We start from the raw sequence: 18,859 nt of genomic DNA, 5'->3' as shown, positions 1-18,859 counted from the left end.
GTTGAGGTGTTTTGTATTTGGAAAATGGGATTAGTTATCAAAGTTGAGTAGATTTGGATACACCAGACATTCTTTGGATACACTCAGTAGGGTAATTGGGTTACAAAATGACTGTTTTGAACGCGTCGCATTTGTAGTCTTTCAAACGAGATTTGTGCCGCTCGTCACCCGTATGCGGAAACTACGTAGCAGATCTTAAGCAGTGGGTGGGTGGGGACTCTGGTGGGGATTTTGTTAGCTGGCTACATTTGTTATCATCCTGGATACTACTCGGCACTGACAATCGCCGGGGGGGAACGGTGACAGGTACCTTGGTACCGAATTAAGTACCAAATTATGTTTTCTCTCCATGGGTTTGAAAGGGACAAACTGCTCTGCCGTTTTAAACTGAACTAAAATAGCAGTGGTAAATAACCTTTATACAGCAGCACGACCGACTGCGGTGGGGACGAGGAAACTGTAAGCTCAAAGCATTCCTCTAGCTGGTTAGCTATGGCTTAGCTAGTGAAACCGAACAGGCGAAATATCCATCTGATGTTAGCAAGCTAGCCTGCTAGCTGTTTATCTGCTACCATTCCCTCCTGCTGAAAGACCTTGGCAGGTTAGCTTGCTAGCTGGTTAGCACTATAACGTTAATGTTGCGATGACTGCACTGTTGGAAAGCACAGCATCTTGCCACTGATTTGCATTTCTTAATAAATATAGCCCGATGGCTATGTTCATACATGCACTGTTTTCATTGCTATGTAGAAATTACATCGTTATTCAATACATGCTTCCTTGTTAGCCCAGCGACGTCTGGTTTTAGCCAGGTAATGTTAGCCAACAAGGTAGCAGCACCATCGTTTTCTCTCTCCCATCCCATCATAAGCTTAGCAAACGTTACGGTTTGCACTGACTTGCCCACCTTATTTGTTTAATGCTGCAGTTGCCTTTTTGCCAGCAAATGCTTTTGTGCATGAACACTGCAGATGTTGATTGCAGAATTTAACATTTAGTATTCAGCTAACCCTGTGTCTGTAACATTAATCATAGTGAGCTAAATGGTCAGCATACTATCAGATTTACAGGCCATTGATTTTATTTAAAACGTTTGGCCTCGCTGAGAATGCGGAGCATAAGGTTGATATCAATGATGCAATTCAGGTGTCTCAATCCGTAAAATATGAAACATGCTGAACACATGTTTGACAGCCTGACTATTCAGGCTCACGTCTAGGCTATCTATTCCATTTTAGAACATGTTGATGATACTGATGATAGAGAGCCATTAGCAATTTTGAAACTAACAAATGAAGTCTGCTATTTTATTATGTTTACTGGAATAGTGCATGGATTTGTCACAAACTAGTAATACTGTGGTATGTGGAAAACGAATACCGTGTAGCCAAATTATGGTTATCATACAGTCATGTAGCCTCTTCGGATACCTATTTTCCCCAGAGTCTGGTGTTATTGCCTCGCGGTAGGAGGCTTGAAACGGTCCCTAAAAACATACGCTGCGTGCATGATATTCCATGCCACTTGCACGGAATTGGCTAACTGGACAGTTAGATTAGCTAAATTGTAGTTGTTTCACTCTGACAGTTGTTGCCCTGAATGAATACTACTCGGAAAGACCAAGGTGGTAAAGTGTCCAGCATAAGCTGTTGTATGTCATACTTTGCAGTACCTCACAGGGTTGGATCTTGAATTAAATAACCTATTAATCCTAATCAGACATATATTTTATGGATATTTGTCTATTTGCTTATGTGTAGGCTAATGCTATTATGTTTTCCATTTTGCTCCATAGGTGTAAAACAGGATCACTCATCATAGTTTAATCATGGCCTTCAGCAAAGGTTACCGTATTTACCACAAACTGGATCCACCCCCCTACAGTGTCATCGTGGAGACACGAAATCGCGATGAGTGCTTGATGTTTGAGTCTGGGGCTGTTGCAGTTTTGTGTAAGATGTCCTACTGTGAATGTATTGTGAACTGTTTCATGTCCATCCCTCTCATTGATTTCTGCCAGTAGTCTATATGTGTCAAAATATGCACCTGGTATTTTATTCAGATATTTCCAGTAATAAGAAGCCACAGGGCTTTTTGATAGTCTGCAGTGCATGCATGGTAAAATATGCCTGTCTGCTGCTATTGCATAAACTGCATGTCGTTGTTTTGCATGCCACTCAGCTGCTGCAGAGAAAGAGGCCATCAAAAACACATACACCAAGATGCTGGATGCGTATGGCATTTTGGGAGTTCTCCGCCTCAACTTGGGTGAGTTAGTAAAAGCTTCTCCTTTCCTGTACTCTGTTGTCTGGCGAATCCTGTTTCCATCACAAAGCTAAGCCATGCCACTACCAACAGATTAAAATGACATCACATGATACAGTAAGATATAAAGAGAGGAAAGGGTTTAAATCAGACTTAAACAATGAATGGGCCCTAAAAGGATAAGGGTAACATTACATGACCAGGTAGGGAGTTATATGCTTCTTGCTTGAGTGGCTTCCTGACATACAGCACAGCAGAAAAAATGTGTGTTATCTCTTCCTGTTCAGCTCCATTCAAACAGTAGAGGGACGCTAAGTAGTGTTTGGTTTCCCACTACGTATACAATCACGGGAACCTCCTACTTCAGTCAGTGTTTACAAATAGTAGCACTTGTTTGTATTTAGGTGTTTGAGAGTGTGCAAGACAAACTGCCTTCCTTATAAACAATTCTCCCTCTCCGCCTCCCCTTAACCCCTGCAGGAGACTCCATGCTGCACAGTCTTGTGGTGGTGACCGGTTGTAGCTCAGTGGGGAAAGTCCAAGACTCCGAGGTGTTCCGGGTCACAGCCACGGAATTTGTGTCCCTGAAGAATGACCCGTCCGATGAGGACCGCATATCAGACGTTCGGAAGATCCTCAGCTCGGGGAACTTCTACTTCGCCTGGTCGTCCACTGGGGTCAGCATGGACCTGAGTCTCAACGCCCACCGCAGGATCAAAGAGGACACCACAGATAATCGCTTCTTCTGGTGGGTTCTGTTTCTCCAGACTGCACTGAAATGCCTCGTAATGCATCATTGTTGGTAGGCGCCTGCACTATTCATCACTCCTATGCATGTTTTATGTACCAGATGGGAGTGAAATATCATTTTTTGGATCCCAGCGAATTGATAAGAGTTTTACTGCTCAGCTGAGCTCAGAGGAACTAGATCACTTGTGCCTTTTACAGATCAAGGGGTATGAAATGGTGCCTTTATTCTGCTTAACTCTGCATTGTCATTTGCTCACAGGAACCAATCCCTCCACCTCCACCTGAAACACTACGGGGTGAACTGTGACGATTGGCTCCTGCGTCTTATGTGCGGTGGCGTGGAGATCCGCACCATCTACGCGGGCCACAAGCAGGCCAAGGCCTGTGTCATCTCCAGGCTGAGCTCAGAGCGGGCCGGCACGCGCTTCAATGTCCGCGGGACCAACGACGACGGCCAGGTGGCCAACTTTGTCGAGACTGAGCAGGTGAGACTCACACGGACACTGCGTCCAGTGTTGTTCAAATGCTCACGAGTCACAGCTGCTATCTTTTCCCTTGTGGGCTGCCAGGGGTTCAGTATTTGAGTTTTGAGCGATAACACGATAAGCACAGTCATGCACCTGTTTCCCTGCATGTCTCTGTGTTATTGACTCAAACAGATAACATCAGGGTTCAGTCTGGGCCTTATCTCATTTCTGTGATTTCCTATTTTTATACTCCTTCACTTCCTCTTAAATCCCATTACAGAAACATGCACAAGTGTCATTTGTGAAATGTATAAGTGTAATTTGTGAAATGTAAGAAACTTGCACATTTTGTTGACATTTCACTGTCTTTCCGCCTCAGGTCATTTTCCTTGATGACAAAGTGTCCTCATTCATTCAAATCCGTGGCTCTATACCACTGTTCTGGGAACAGCCTGGCATTCAGGTAAGGGGCTGCTCTTTGATGCTTTTGGAGGCCTTTGAATTGTTCTGCATACATTACATACTGCTTCTGACTAATACATCTAAAAAGAGTTCAATTCAGTGTACTAAAACTTTTAAGTATTCTTGAAGGCTTACCCTAGCATGTTCTGTGCTTTAGAGCAATAGCGGCAATACTTATGCTTGTTACTGTTCATGTCATCAGAAAAAGTCTATTCAGGGGATATTGATTCATCTGAATCAAAATCGCCAATCAGGCGCAGCAGGAGAGGAAGTGAACCCACACCTGGTATTTGGATGCTGATACTGTTTGTTATAACTGGTGAAGGCCTGTTCTATTGCAAGGGCTTTGTGCAATGTCAGGGAGGAGGGGCAAGCAATTGAAAATGAGCCAGATGTCTTCACTTCCTCTCTTAAAGGCACCCTGATTGCCAAATCTTATTCATATGTCAGTTAACAAGTCCCGATCTGTTTGTGTCTCTTCCTTGATATTGCACAGAATACTAGCTAGTCGTCATCAGACCTGAGTTTGTAGAGGGCTTTGCTGTTTTCTCTTAACTTGTTTCTGTGGCCTTTCAAGAGTTGGAAACCTATCATTTAGATGTTCTTCTTTTTCTCTCTCTCATGTATGACGGGCAAACGATTATCTCTATCGGTTTGTTTTGTGGACAGTAAAACTTTATAGTTTTTAGTGTTGTCGACTTGCTATAAAAGTTTTATGTGATGACTATTGTTAAAGGTTGTTAAAGAAATATGAACTCATCCAGACCGTGGTGGTCAGACTGCAGTCTTTTTGAGGCACGCTTCACAGGCCCTCCCTGTCACCTAAGCTGCCGCCATTGACGCTAGTATTGAGATTTCATAAAATATTTACAGCCCTGTTGTTCAGCACTGAAGGGGGAAGAATAGTTGGCTCGAGCGAAGCATATTATAAAGGCCCCATAAACAGGGAATGTTTGCCGCCTGTTCTTACTTAACGTCTTCCTGGGCAGAATTCATTTCCTGTTGTTAGACTCGACCACTGGACTGCACGTAGTGGGGGAGAGGGGAGGGACAGAGCAGGTGGGGGCAATGGGGGAGTACCTGTTATCCCCCCCTGTAAGGTAGCGCGTGCCAGGCTGCGGAGATGCTGCTGTTCTGTGAGTCGTGACTGGTGTCTGCTGTCTCAGAGTGACTCAGCTACACTGATCCGTGTCTGAAGAGATGGGCGGCCTTAACAAGATGCATTTTGAAGAGGGAGAGGGAGGGAAAGAGGCAGACAGGCACACACTCTTCACACAGCAGCAAATTACCTAGCCTATGCTATGCTCTAGCTTTCACTTTAGCAGTAGGAGGAGCACGCATATTTCTATGTCTTTGGTGGCTGGCTGTATTTTTCCATTCTGCGTATCTCACATAATCTTTATTTTGTTGCATAATGAATTATTATTCTTAAATCCTGAGTGCTGATATTATATGGTAGCAAGTAGTTAAGTGTGATATTTGCATAGGAGAGGGAGAGGACTGGGAATGGGCTGTGATGTAACTAAACCAACAGACTTGTCTCTGATCTCTCCAGTGAAGAAGACCATTGTCCTCTCTTGTTGTTGACACAGTGCTCTCGATAGTCTGACTTTGCATGCGCCTACATTGTTCCTCCTGCACAAAATTTTCTCATAGGGCTACTGTAGTTTCACTTCGCCTTTTGGTTCAGTCTCTGAGCGTACCAGATACCTGTCTTCTGTGTTTATTTTTCCTCAAGTTTCCTCTTGGATGGAGCTCAAGCAATGTCAGTGACCCCCCCCCACACACACTCTGTTGTGTTTGTGTTTTTACCGTCTTTGTGTTTCCTTGTCCTAAGGTTGGCTCTCACCGTGTCAAGCTGTCTCGAGGCTTTGAGGCGAACGCACCAGCTTTCGAGAGGTAATTAAAGAAGCATGCTGCTCCCCACTGGCTGGTCCAGCTCCGCTCCAGCTGGGCTGGCAACATTCCAGGGAGGGAGGGAGGGAGGGAGAGAGAGAGAGAGGGAGATATAGAGAGAGGTGCTCAGATTCACCACAAACCTCTCCGCTGTTCAGGCACGCACTGTAGAGGGTGCTTGCACAGACGCACACCAGTAAACTCCACCCCAAACAAGAATACACATGCAGCCCTGGAGGATCCATGCCCTCCACAACTACCAGTCCACTGTACCCAACCCCTGAGGCTCACTTAATACCACATTCCAGAACTGCTGCATCTCATTGGTTGATGGCCCCGTCACTCACTATATACATTTAAAGCCTCCAGTGAGGTGAAGGGCGTATGAAGGACATGCTTGTTGACTAATGCAGCTTGAGGATCACCCCTCACCCACCACCCCACCCCCATTCGTGTCTGCATCTCACATCCACCCCCATGGGGCTGGATGAATTATGGGAAGATAGGAGGTCCTCCTCTCTTGGCATGGCCACCCCCAGGGAGAGGCCATACACGCTGTGCTGAATGCAGTCTCCAGCTCCCCTCCTCCCCCTGCTAGGGAACAGAGTAGAGATGGACAGCTTTGATTCCGCATGAGTCACCCAGCACTGAAACCCCACTGCGTGCTGAGTCAGTGTTTTGTGCTATAACAGATTTCAAGGCCCTCTGTCTCACTTTCTCCAACTCTGCATGGACTGGGCCTCTCTCTCTCTCACACTCTTTCTGTTTCGCACTCTCTCTCACACACACATACACACACATGCGAACACACATACACACACACGCACGCTATATTTCACTGTCTCTTTCCATTTAACCCCCCCCCACCCACACACCCACACCCACACCCACACACACACACACACACACACACACACACACACACCACCACACCACCATCACCTTTTTCTGTTCCTCCTTTTTCCTCTCTTCCTCAAACTTGTTGCCTCTTATATCGAGCTTGTCCAATTTCTTTCTTTATTTTAAATATCTGACATTATGATGGATTGCCTAGAGCACAGAGGTGAGAGTGATTTTGTACACAGAGATTAAATATGTAGTACATGTAATTTCCACATTGTTTAATCAGGGCTTACAACTTTCAGGCACTGTGCGCGGAATTCAGGCGTGGGCTGGGCCGTTAACGATTTGAAAATAGATCATTATATTATTACGGCTTGGAAATTATCTGATAACCTCTAGCACAGCAATGTTCCTTGCTTTAAGCCTGTTAAATACTTGCTATGGACAGAGAAAAACTATGTTGTAGTGATGAATGATGTGTTCTAACTGTGGTGTTATCAAGATTTAAAAATATGTCGCTTCTCATTAAAGCAGCATGGATGGCCAATTCTCCTGGGGACCTACCCCTCATTACACCATAGCCTTTCATAATATGTATCATGTTGCAAATCTGCAAATATACGACTATGGTCTGTGTGAACTACGCTATTGCAGTTTTCCTGCCCAGCACCCACATAGCTTAATAGCATACACATACAGCGCACCCATAAATGAAGTTCATAGCCTGACTTAGCCATGTAATTGGGCATATCTTCAGATGAGTATTGGTTTGGTATAAATATATTTCCAGAACTTATATCCTGCATTTCCTGTGTTTTGTCCATGGCAGACATTTCACTGGAGTGCGTGGACTCTATGGAAAGCAAGTGATCCTCAACCTCTTGGGGATGAAGGAGGGAGAGCACATGCTGAGCAAAGCCTTCCAGGTGAGGCAAAGGGGGTTCAGTGTGTCATGACTGTGATTAAAAGTGTTAGTCCACAAATTATATATTACCTACCGCTTTCATTCAAATGAACTCATAGGCTGTTTCTAAAATGGCATACTGCATACTGCTCCCATAATGATTTTGACTGTAAAGTGTCAAGTCGTATGTAGTCAGTAGTCCAGCAGTATGCAAACAGCCAAAGTCATGAATCAGTGGTAGGTATAGCCATAGCCATTTATAGTGCCTGCTAATGATGAATGTGTTGTGGTATTGACTGGTACTCTTGCTTGATGTGTTTTGACAGAGCCATCTGAAAGCTTCTGAACATGCATCCACAGTGAGGATGATCAACTTCGACTACCATCAGATGGTCAAGGGAGGCAAAGCAGAGAAGCTGCACAGCGTGCTCAAGCCCCAGGTCAGCAAGTTCCTGGAGGAATGCGGCTTCTTCTACTACTCTGGAGAAACAGGCATCCAGAGGTAAAGACCCTCATTTTCTCTCTCTCTCTCTCTCTCTCTCTCTCTCTCTCTCTTTGTCCTGTTGCTGTCTCCTGCATATACTATGGAGCTCATCTGTGTCCTCCTCCTGCTCTAGATGCCAGACTGGGACCCTTCGCGTCAACTGTCTGGACTGCTTGGACCGAACCAATAGTGTCCAGGCCTTTTTTGCACTAGAGGTTTGTCCTGCTTGTGTTTTTTTTTGCTCATCACCAAATGAATGGATAAAAAAAAAAACATAGCGGCCCATTTACATTTAGGATAACTGTTACATGTGGTAGTTTGTTGTTTTCGGCCTTTTGGCTGTCATTACTGGCTTTTGATTTGGGTTTGACTGGGTTTGTTTCTTGAACGTCATCCTGATTTCTTCCTGTTCATGTTCGTGTCCTCAGATGCTGCCCAAACAGCTGGAGGACATGGGGCTGACGGAGAAGCCGCAGCTGGTGGCTCGCTTCCAGGAGGTCTTTCGCACCATGTGGTCCGTCAACGGAGACTCGGTCAGCAAGATCTACGCCGGTACAGGAGCCCTGGATGGCAAGGCTAAGGTACAGTAAGCAGTGCACCTGGGGTTCTTCCCAAACAACGCACCGCAAGGCCAAGTCTCTCAAGGTGTTGCCTCTTGAAACACTGGCTCCTTCTCTCTCTGGGCGGCTCTTAACGCTGTGTGTGTGCGTGTGTTTTTATTCTCTTCTGCTCCCCTCTGGAATACTCTGTGGCCGCTTGGTAAGTGGATCAGTCAGTTGTGGCCTGCCTTACTCATTGTGATGTCCTTTCAGTCAGTCTGTCGTCTATCTGTTTGACTGTCTTCTTGTTGTGTTTTGAGTTCCACTGTTCCACTGTTCATTGATTCATTGATCTCATACCATGGTCTGAACTTTCAAACAGGCCATATCCAGAGACTTTATTCTCCATGAATAAACAACTGGACTGTTTTTTGTTTTTGTTTTGATTCGTTGCGTTGCGCCTTTTCGCTCAGGGGGGAAAGCTGAAAGACGGCGCCCGCTCGGTCACCAGAACCATCCAGAACAACTTCTTTGACAGCTCCAAGCAGGAGGCCATTGACGTCCTGCGGCTGGGCAGCACCCTGAACAGCGACCTGGCCGACAAGGCCCGCGCCCTGCTCACCACCAGCAGCCTTTATGGTACGCTCAGGCTCACCTTGGATCACAACACAGATGACCCTCTTCATAAAAGACCTCGCATAGTATCCCTTTCACAGACCACAAGTGAATGTGTCAGTTAAAAGTGTCTTTTTATGAAGTTGTGGCCTTTTAATAATAATAAGCTTTATTTGTATAGCACCTTTCATACACAGAATGCAGCTCAATGCAGTGCTTTTTATTCAATGATAATCGTAAGCCACCGTGCTCAAATGCATGTCTCTCTTAGCCTACTCAGTTAAAAGTGTCTTGAGGTTTCTTGTCTGAAGGTGTGGCCTTTTTCTGCTCTCTGATAACCATAAGCCATCATAAGATGAGTGTGTCTCGGCACGGGGCGTGTGAGCTTGAATCCATCATGATGAATGATTTTGTGCTGTGGTGGTGGGATGAAAGGTTTGTTAATCTGGCCCACGCAGCTGTCCTGGCTGTAAGATTAGAGCTGTAACCCAGTGCTAATGCGGTTATCTGTTTAACCGGCTAACCGCACTGCCTCTCTCCCTTTCTCTCTCTTTCTCTCTCTCTCTCTCTCTCCCCAATGCTTACAATGTTAGTCTCTGAGCCCGTATTACAATCAGGTACAGTATGCTGTATGCACTACCCAGTTATGAGTGGAGATGAGGTCAAAATTCCATCCCTAATTTAATATTTCTCCTCCCGATTGCTTGCCCTTCTTGTCTCCTTTGTTGGCATGCTTTGGTGTTGTTGTGTTGTTTTGTCATGTAGTTATTTTTTCCCCCTTCCTTCCCACTTAAAGTTTTATTTATTTTTGTTTATGCCTTTTTTTTTCTGTGTTCTGACACTGCTCTTCTTCTGGTTTGTCCTGAAGCGTCACCAAGAGTTTTACTGGGCATGTGCCAGAACTATCACAAGTACACCCAGCCCAAGCAGATCAGGGTGTGCGTGGGCACCTGGAACGTCAACGGTGGCAAGCAGTTCCGCAGCATCGCATATCGGAACCAGACCCTCAATGACTGGCTCCTGGACGCCCCCATGAAGGCAGGCCACCCAGAATTCCAAGGTGAATTGATAGACCAACACCGTCCTTCCCTCGTATGGCCTAATATCTTTCCGGTTTAAGCCCAGAATAGAGTAGACATGACAATGCCTATAAGAACTTGCCATTTGGGAACATTGGTGCATAGACATGATATGCACTTTCCCGTCACTGTAAATGTCGTCCTGCGGCGGTCAGTCTTGTCCAATATAACATCTCCTTTCTGCCCCACAGATGGCAAAGCTGAGCCTGCAGACATCTTTGCCATTGGCTTTGAGGAGATGGTGGAGCTGAATGCTGGAAACATAGTCAGTGCAAGGTAAGGTCCAAGTTTTCCATCTGTCAAAACAGTGGGGGCAAAACAGTGGATTACCCACAGGGCTTCTGCCCCTAGCTATTTGCCTCCAGAGCTCTTCTCCAGACTATTTTGTGCCACTCGCAGTCTGAGAAGGTATGGATCATTGGCTGTACCAGTTGAAGTAGAATTCATTTGGTGACATATGCTAGTAGAATCGTTTGTATTTTATCTCCTGCTATTTCCTATTCACTACCAGGAACAGCCCAACGTAGATATCACTGATACCTCTTGTAGACATTGCTGAAGCAAATGACTGACACCATGTAGGATTACAGTCAGTGTCCCCAAAGAGCTGACTCCTTGAGTTTCTCTCCAGGAGAGGTCCTTGCGTGCCAATCTTCAATCCCCTAGTGTATTTTTCAATGTAATGCAACTCTCTCTCTTTCTCCTCTCCTCTCCTCTCCTCTCCTCTCCTCCCAGCACCACTAATCAGAAGCTGTGGGCGGCCGAGCTGCAGAAGAACCTCTCCCGCGATTGCAAATATGTGCTGCTGGCGTCCGAGCAGCTCGTTGGAGTGTGTCTGTTTGTGTTCATCCGCCCCCAACACGCCCCGTTCATTCGGTATGCGCCACCGACAGCCCCAACACAATGCCCCCAGTGTCGTTTTACTCGCCCAGTTAATGCTGTGGTCTTAGGGAGACGTCACCAGTAGAGGGTATGGAATGTAAGATGAAGGGTTTGTTTTAAAAAGCGCTACATGTCAGCGCTCTTGCCCATAAGTGTTTCTTCTGACACGGCAAAAAACAGTTCACATTTCCTGTAAGCATTTTTGCTAGTAATGCCTGAATGGGCATGTTTCCCTTGCCCTGTTTTGTGTGATGTGTGATGTGTAAGGTTTCCTGCCATGGTCTATAGGGGTTGGGGTTAAGGATAAGATTACTTTGTAATGCAATACAATGTTTTGTGGCATAGGGATGTTGCTGTGGACACAGTGAAGACCGGCATGGGCGGAGCTACAGGCAACAAAGGGGGCGTGGCCATTCGCTTGCTGTTCCACACCACCAGCATGTGCTTTGTGTGCTCACATTTTGCCGCCGGCCAATCACAGGTCAAGGAGAGGAACGACGACTACAATGAGATTACGCGCAAGCTCACCTTCCCAATGGTAACACTCATGTTATTATTTAGAGTGATGGTGTAACAATAAAAGTGTTTTGCACCCCCCACCCCCCACAAAAATGTGAAACATGTATATAAGTATAGCATATATACTTTTTTGATCCCGTGAGGGAAATTTGGTCTCTGCATTTAACCCAATCGGTGAATTAGTGAAACACAAACAGCACACAGTAAACACACAGTGAGGTGAAGCACACACTAATCCCGGCGCAGTGAGCTGCCTGCTACAACGGCGGCGTTCGAGGAGCAGTGAGGGGTTAGGTGCCTTGCTCAAGGGCACTTCAGCCGCGGCCCACTGGTCGGGGCTCGAACCGGCAACCCTCCGGTTACAAGTCCAGAGTGGGCCACGGCTGCCCATGTGGATGTCACTGTGTGAAAGGCATTGCTCTAATTCCTGTTGCCAAGGACAGTCTAAGTACCATCCGCCCTGCAGCTCTTTGGAGTTATAACTTAGTAACTAGGGCACTGCTCACCAGGCTGCCAATCATACCGTTGCTGTTTCACTGCCCCTCACTACCCTTCACTTCTCTCTACGTGGGAGATGACATCGTGATTAAGTCAATCTCCAGGTTCTAGAAATCTTTCCTTTTACCCACCTATCAGTTAGGATTGTAAGTGTTGTGAGTCAACAAGTGTTCTGCTCAATTCTATATATATATATATATATATATATATATATATATATATATATATATATATATATATATATATATATATATATATATATATATATATATATATACACACACAGCAGGATTTGTTGATCCATATATGGCAAATAGATAGATTTGTTGATCCATATATGGCAAATAGACATTGAAGGCATATAATAGTGTAGAAAGAAATCCAGAGTTTCCAATGGTGTGTTTTGCATCAACTGGACTTCTGTTCAGGAATATACAGAATGGAACAAAAAAAAACAGACTCACTTCCCACGTGGCAATTACAGATGGTGTTTATAGAAGGGGAAATCCCAAGCTGTCCTTTTAATGACATGCTATATGAATTTGAAGCACTTGCATCTTTACTAAATCTCTCCTATGCTCTGTTTCTGCCTCCTCTCTGTACAGGGTCGTCTGCTGTACTCCCATGACTACGTGTTCTGGTGCGGAGACTTTAACTACCGCATCAGCATGCCCAATGAGGAGGTCAAGGAGCTGATCCGCCAGCAGAACTGGGACTCCCTCATCGCTGGAGACCAGCTGGTGGACCAGAAGAACGCTGGTCTGGTAAAGAATCACTCAATTGGCTTATTAGTCAAATAAATACTTTTCATCTGGTATCAATGAGCAAATTTAGAAGGAATATTTTTTTTAGTAACCTCTTAATGTGCAAATTAACATCTTAATGTGTTTCCCATGCCATGTTTTGTTTAACGTATAATGTTGCTGGTGGAAAGAAATCAAATTAATTGTTATGGTTACATGATTATAGTATTTGGCAGATGCTTTTGTCCAAATCGACTTACAGAATGGTTACATATCCATCTGGCATTAAAGAAGAACTTTGGCAGCAAAGCCTAATAGTAGTAGTGGAATGTGGGATTAGAATTAATGATCTAATGTAAATATACACCCCCAATCCCAGGTTTTCCGCGGCTTCATTGAGGGGAAGTTAGACTTTGCTCCCACCTACAAATACGACTTGTTCTCTGAGGATTATGACACCAGTGAGAAGTGCCGCACGCCGGCCTGGACCGACCGAGTGCTGTGGAAACGCAGGAAGTGGAACTTTGACAAGACCGGTAAGGAGAGGCATGGCGGTCGCAGCAAGACTGAGCCTCACAGCGGGCTGCATTAGCTATCCATGTGGGCGCTTCTGAAATGGAGCTTTGAATATGAAGCTCAGAGCAACATCTGGCACATAGAAAGTCATTCATGGCATTCATTGTGTGTGTGTGTGTGCGTGTGTGTGTATATGTGTATGTGTGTGTGTGTGTGTGTGTGTGTGTGTGCAGCTGAGGAGATGAATATGAATGTGGTGGGCGCTCCTTCATCTGAAGAGGAGGATATGACGCCCTGGAGCCCAGGAACACTCAAGTACTACGGCAGAGCTGAACTCAAGACCTCTGATCACAGGTGCCATAGTCCACTTAACACACACACACACACACACACACACACACACACACACACATCTATATACAAGTTTCTGCTGTATTGTTGCACTGTATTTGCTGAATATCTGCCATCTTTGTTCTCCACTCTTCATCTATTTGTTTGCCTCTGCGTCCTCCTCAGACCCGTGATGGCCATCATAGACGTGGACGTGCTGGAGGTGGACCCGGAGGCGCGTCACCAGGTCTACAAGGACGTGATCGCACTGCAGGGTCCCCCCGACGGCACCATCCTGGTGTCGCTCTGCACCTCTGGACCAGACGACTACTTTGACGACGCGCTGATCGACGAGCTGCTCGACAAGTTTGCCGCCTTCGGCGAGGTCATTCTCATCAGGTAAATGCTAACGAGATGTTAATGTATTCATTCACCGTGCTTATGATTTATATGAGTAAAAGAGCCACATTTATTATCAGTAACTCACATGGAATTGGTAACGTAGCTTTAATTATCGTTCCTGTTTCCTCATGGTTCTGATTAGGTTTGTTGAGGAGAAGATGTGGGTCACGTTCCTGGAGGGCTACTCTGCTCTGGCCGCACTGTCACTCAGTGCGTCTGAGGTAAAGGAACGCATGTTCATTTTTGCTTTTAGTGACGCAATAAACATGTATCCGGTCAGAGCTTGTGTTGCAGTCACCTGTATTGAGGTGCGTTCAAATTTGCAAACATAGGCGAACGTTTGCAAACACTCGCAAACAGTGTTTGAGGAGGTAGTTCTCCACAAACATACAGTGAAGCTGGAAAAAGTGTTTTACCATTACAATGGAATGTTTATATCAAATCGTTCAAATTGAACTGTTCAGAGAAAAGACATATTCGCCACAAACGTTCGCCACTGAATTTGAACGCACCTTTTATCTCCGTATCTGTCTGAAATCACTCGTCTGTGTCTGGCTTCGCTCAGGTGTTGGGGAAGATCATAGATGTGCGTCTGAAGAGCCCGGGCTGGATTAAGAGCCTGGAGGACGAGATGAGTGTGGAGAGAGTCTTTGGCAGCATCCCCACCTCGGCCAGCTCCACGCTGCTAGCAGAGGACTCCTACGTGGGAGAGGACGAATTCGACATGGAGGGTACGAGCCTGTGATCATATCTCGTTGATTAGTAGAATCTCGGTAGAATTACTGGAATCGAGATCAGGGATTCACTGCCGTACTAAAGCGTAGAGATGCACTGTGTCTCCTACGCGTGTACTTTAGTACTATAATTAGTTCCAAGTAGAGTTGCAGTGTGTTCTATTTTGTGGAAGGCCTGTGGCCTGGGTTAACCCCGTCTGGGTTTCACTTCCCCAGGTGACGTGGATGAGGAAGTGGAGGAGATCCTACCGCAGCACCTGCAGCCTGGAGCGGGCGTCGGCCCCGGCTCGTCCCCACTGCCCTCCCCCCGCGGCAGCCCCTGCCACTCGCCCACCCACGGGGAGCCGGCCGCCCCTAGCCGCCCCAGTCGGGCACCACCGCGCTCCACTGGACAAGCACAGGGTAAGAGCCCAGCGTCTAGTTCACAGAAGGGTCACTTCGTTTGGGTCCAGTTTCTTTGTTTTGTTTCTATTTTGTCTATTTTATTCATTTTTATCATTTGTTTTAAGTCATATTTTTGTTTTGATTTTGTGTTGTTCTTGTTTTGTTTTATGCACCTAAAGGAAGTTTAAGCCCCGTGCCTTTCAGGAGAGATCTGTCAGGTAAAGAGTCCAGTGCGTGCGCTCAGCCGCCTGTAGACTGGCCTGTAGCGCTTGTGTAGTAGTGTGCTCAGTCGTGTGCAGTGACTTGTGTGAACCAAAGCAAACATGCTTAATGAAATGGAGTGCCCACTTGACTACTAACCTCAACCTCCCTTGCCAACCTTCCCTGTGTGTGTGTAAGTCTTTGAGGAGCTGTAGTTTTAGAGGCAGGCAAATGTGTATGCCCCAGTGATCACCACGGGAGCAGCATGTGATGTCTGATGACCCTTAACACTCTCCCTTTCTCAGGTTCTCCAGTGGACTCTGCAATGGGCGGACCGTCGTCTCAGGGTTTGGAACCCAAGCGGGCCCCTCCCCCGAGGCCCAACGCGCCTCCGGCTCGTCCGGCACCCCCACAGCGCCCACCACCGCCCTCAGGTAAAACCCCAAGACCCCAACCCCCCCACTAGCTACCTCCACCCTCATATCTCATCTAACCCCTCTCAGAAGCTCATGTCCAAACCGCTCAACTAACTTTTGCTCCCTCTCACTTCATCCACTTCTACAAGGCGGTAGAAGTCCCATACCTGGTAGAAGGGATTCAGCAGGTAATGAATCTGTCTTCAGGCCCCCCACCCCTCCATGGCTTACTGTAGATTGTTAATGTGGACATTGCTGTGCAAGATGAATTCTGCTACCTGCTGCGAAACAGCGCCATCTGCCTGTAGTTGGAAAAATTACCATATGTATGTCAGCATTGCAGTTCACCCTAGTGTTGCTGTTTACCATGCTCTGCTTGGTAAACAGCCCCCCCCCCCCCCCCACTATCTACCTCCACCCTCATATCTCCCCTAACCCCTCTCATGTCCAAACGGCTCATCTAACTTTTGCTCCCTCTCGCTCCCATCCAATTGTTCAAGACGGTAGAAGTCCCATACCTGGTAGAAGGGATTCGGCAGGTAATGAATCTGTCTTCATGGCCCCTCATGGCTTAGAGATTCCTAACTTTACTTCCTACTTCGCCTAAACTTTACAAACTGACAAAAAACAGCATCAACAGTCAGGAAACAATTTATGTGGGTCTACCTTTGCTGTAAATAAATTTCTGCATTTTCCCAACGGCATTTTTTAAAAATTTGCAGGTGTTGCTGCTTCTGTTTATCACAACAAGTTTTGGTTTGGTCTTCCCCTCTCGTCGCTGATTGGCCTGACATTTTTCTTGTCTGAGGGAAACGGTTATGAACTATGGTGTTCCAGACTAGATCTCCCTGACAGCAGATATAGGTGGGCGGGGCCAGGCTAGTTTTAAGCAGCCTAACTGACTGATATTGTCGTTTATGTGGGTTCAATTCTTTCCTGCTGCTCCGTTGTCGAAACTCGAAATCGAAAGCATGACAGAGGAAGAGGAAACCACTAGACTAGATGTTAGTGCCTTTCTAAAGAAAGGTAGCCTACATTCAGAATAAATTAAAAAAAAAACTTAAAAGCAGACATCTGGCAGTCTTTTTCAGTTGATTGTATCAAGTGCTCCCTTTGTCAGACAGAAGGCAAAACTGAATATCCCTCCTGCATGTCCTGTGGAGTGCGGGATTTAGCGGACGGGAGCGGGACCTAATGTTACAGATGCGGATGGGCGCAGGACTGAAAAATCTGTCCCATGCAGACCTCTAGTGCAAGATGAATTCTGCTTTTTGCTGCAAAATCTGCCTGTAGTTGGGAAAATGACCATGTGTTTGTCAGCATTGCTTGTAGCATAGCTTCTGCATAGGTAAACCCCCCCACTATCTACCTCCACCCTCATATCTCCCCTAACCCCTCTCATAAGCTCATGTCCAAACGGCTCAACTAACTTTTGCTCCCTCTCACTTCATCCACTTGTTCAAGACGGTAGAAGTCCCATACCTGGTAGAAGGGATTCAGCAGGTAATAAATCTGTCTTCATGGCCCCTCATGGCTTACTGTAGATTGTTAGTGTGGACATTGCTGGGCAAGATAGAGGTCTGCACTCCCGCTGGAGTCCTGTGGTACCCAGCGATCGCGACGCTAAAGAGTGCGGCGCAGGACACGTTTTGAAAGCACTATGCAGGAGTGGGCGGGATTAGAGAGGTGCGTTTGCGGGTGCGGCAGAAACAGATGATTCACTGCACTCCTGCAAATTAAATATGTGTGTAAAATAACATATAGAAATGATTAAAGTAGTGTATATGATTATAGTTCAGCTGGATGTTCTGTCAGGCAGCATTAAAAAACGGGGTTTAAGATAGCCTGGAAATATTCAGACTCATTCAGTCTGGGAACTTTCGATTGGGAAACGTTTTCAACACTTGCATCGCGACGGGCACTAACTTTGAAATCATTGGTCCAGCCTTACCAATCACATTGATCAGAGATTCCTAACTTTACTTTCTAGTTCGCCTAAACTTTACAAACTGACAAAAAACAGCATCAACAGTCAAAAAACAATTTATGTGGGTCTACCATTGCTGTAAAAAAATTTCTGCATTTTCCCAATGGCATTTTTTGACATTTGCAGGTGTTGCTGCTTCTGTTTATCACAACAAGTTTTGGTTTGGTCTTCCCCTCTCGTCGCTGATTGGCCTGACATTTTTCTTGTCTGAGGGAAACGGTTATGAACTATGGTGTTCCAGACTAGATCTCCCTGACAGCAGATCTAGGTGGGCAGGGCCAGGCTAGGTTTAAGCAGCCTAACTGACGGATATTGTCGTTTACGTGGGTTCAATTCTTTCCTGCTGCTCCGTTGCCGAAACTCGAAATCGAAATCATGACAGAGGAAGAGGACACCACTCGACTACTTCAGATGTTAGTGCCTTTCTAAAGACAGGAAGCCTACATTCACAATTCAGACATCTGGCAGTCTTTTTCAGTTGTGTGTATCAAGTGCTCCCTTTGTCAGACAGAAGGCAAAACTGAATATCCCTCCTGCATGTCCTGTGGAGTGCGGGATTTAGCGGACGGGAGCGGGACCTAATGTTACAGATGCGGATGGGCGCAGGACTGAAAAATCTGTCCCATGCAGACCTCTAGTGCAAGATGAATTCTGATTTCTGCTGCAAAATGGCGCCATCTGCCTGTAGTTGGAAAAAAAGATCATGTGTTTGTCAGCATTGCTTGTAGCATAGCTTCTGCATAGGTAAAACCCCCCCACTATCTACCTCAACCCCTCTCATAAGCTCATGTCCAAACCGCTCAACTAACTTTTGCTCCCTCTCACTTCATCCACTTCTACAAGGCGGTAGAAGTCCCATACCTGGTAGAAGGGATTCAGCAGGTAATAAATCTGTCTTCATGGAAGCCCCCCATGGCTTATTGTAGATTGTTAGTGCGGACAT

General features: G+C 46.1%; 1 protein-coding gene across 4 annotated transcripts in view; it reads left to right on the top strand.

Moving 5' to 3' along the window:
- The first annotated feature begins 210 nt into the window (after positions 1 to 210).
- The window catches only part of synj1 (synaptojanin 1), a 27,287-nt gene continuing 8,638 nt past the window's right edge, over positions 211 to 18,859 (top strand). The window contains exons 1-27 of one of the 4 annotated variants that reach the window (XM_042091447.1): positions 211 to 306; positions 1,796 to 1,952; positions 2,182 to 2,268; positions 2,746 to 3,013; positions 3,275 to 3,500; positions 3,862 to 3,945; positions 5,782 to 5,843; positions 7,513 to 7,609; positions 7,914 to 8,089; positions 8,205 to 8,286; positions 8,500 to 8,652; positions 9,084 to 9,249; positions 9,819 to 9,842; positions 10,094 to 10,285; positions 10,496 to 10,580; positions 11,040 to 11,180; positions 11,532 to 11,724; positions 12,809 to 12,967; positions 13,326 to 13,482; positions 13,696 to 13,816; positions 13,979 to 14,191; positions 14,337 to 14,415; positions 14,760 to 14,925; positions 15,145 to 15,330; positions 15,492 to 15,530; positions 15,819 to 15,947; positions 16,079 to 16,117. In XM_042091447.1, coding sequence (XP_041947381.1) covers positions 1,829 to 1,952; positions 2,182 to 2,268; positions 2,746 to 3,013; positions 3,275 to 3,500; positions 3,862 to 3,945; positions 5,782 to 5,843; positions 7,513 to 7,609; positions 7,914 to 8,089; positions 8,205 to 8,286; positions 8,500 to 8,652; positions 9,084 to 9,249; positions 9,819 to 9,842; positions 10,094 to 10,285; positions 10,496 to 10,580; positions 11,040 to 11,180; positions 11,532 to 11,724; positions 12,809 to 12,967; positions 13,326 to 13,482; positions 13,696 to 13,816; positions 13,979 to 14,191; positions 14,337 to 14,415; positions 14,760 to 14,925; positions 15,145 to 15,330; positions 15,492 to 15,530; positions 15,819 to 15,947; positions 16,079 to 16,117 — 3,448 coding nt within the window. In that variant the 5' untranslated portion in view covers positions 211 to 306; positions 1,796 to 1,828. Of the gene's footprint in view, positions 460 to 492; positions 602 to 1,795; positions 1,953 to 2,181; positions 2,269 to 2,745; positions 3,014 to 3,274; positions 3,501 to 3,861; positions 3,946 to 5,781; positions 5,844 to 7,512; positions 7,610 to 7,913; positions 8,090 to 8,204; positions 8,287 to 8,499; positions 8,653 to 9,083; positions 9,250 to 9,818; positions 9,843 to 10,093; positions 10,286 to 10,495; positions 10,581 to 11,039; positions 11,181 to 11,531; positions 11,725 to 12,808; positions 12,968 to 13,325; positions 13,483 to 13,695; positions 13,817 to 13,978; positions 14,192 to 14,336; positions 14,416 to 14,759; positions 14,926 to 15,144; positions 15,331 to 15,491; positions 15,531 to 15,818; positions 15,948 to 16,078; positions 16,118 to 18,859 lie in introns of those variants that run through there. The other 3 variants (XM_042091450.1, XM_042091449.1, XM_042091451.1) reach the window with 3 other exon arrangements.

The sequence above is a fragment of the Alosa sapidissima genome, chromosome 5, assembly GCF_018492685.1.
Source record: "Alosa sapidissima isolate fAloSap1 chromosome 5, fAloSap1.pri, whole genome shotgun sequence".
Taxonomy (NCBI): domain Eukaryota; kingdom Metazoa; phylum Chordata; class Actinopteri; order Clupeiformes; family Clupeidae; genus Alosa; species Alosa sapidissima.
The sequence above is the reverse complement of the archived record's forward strand: the minus strand, read 5'-3'. Positions and strand labels throughout refer to the sequence as shown.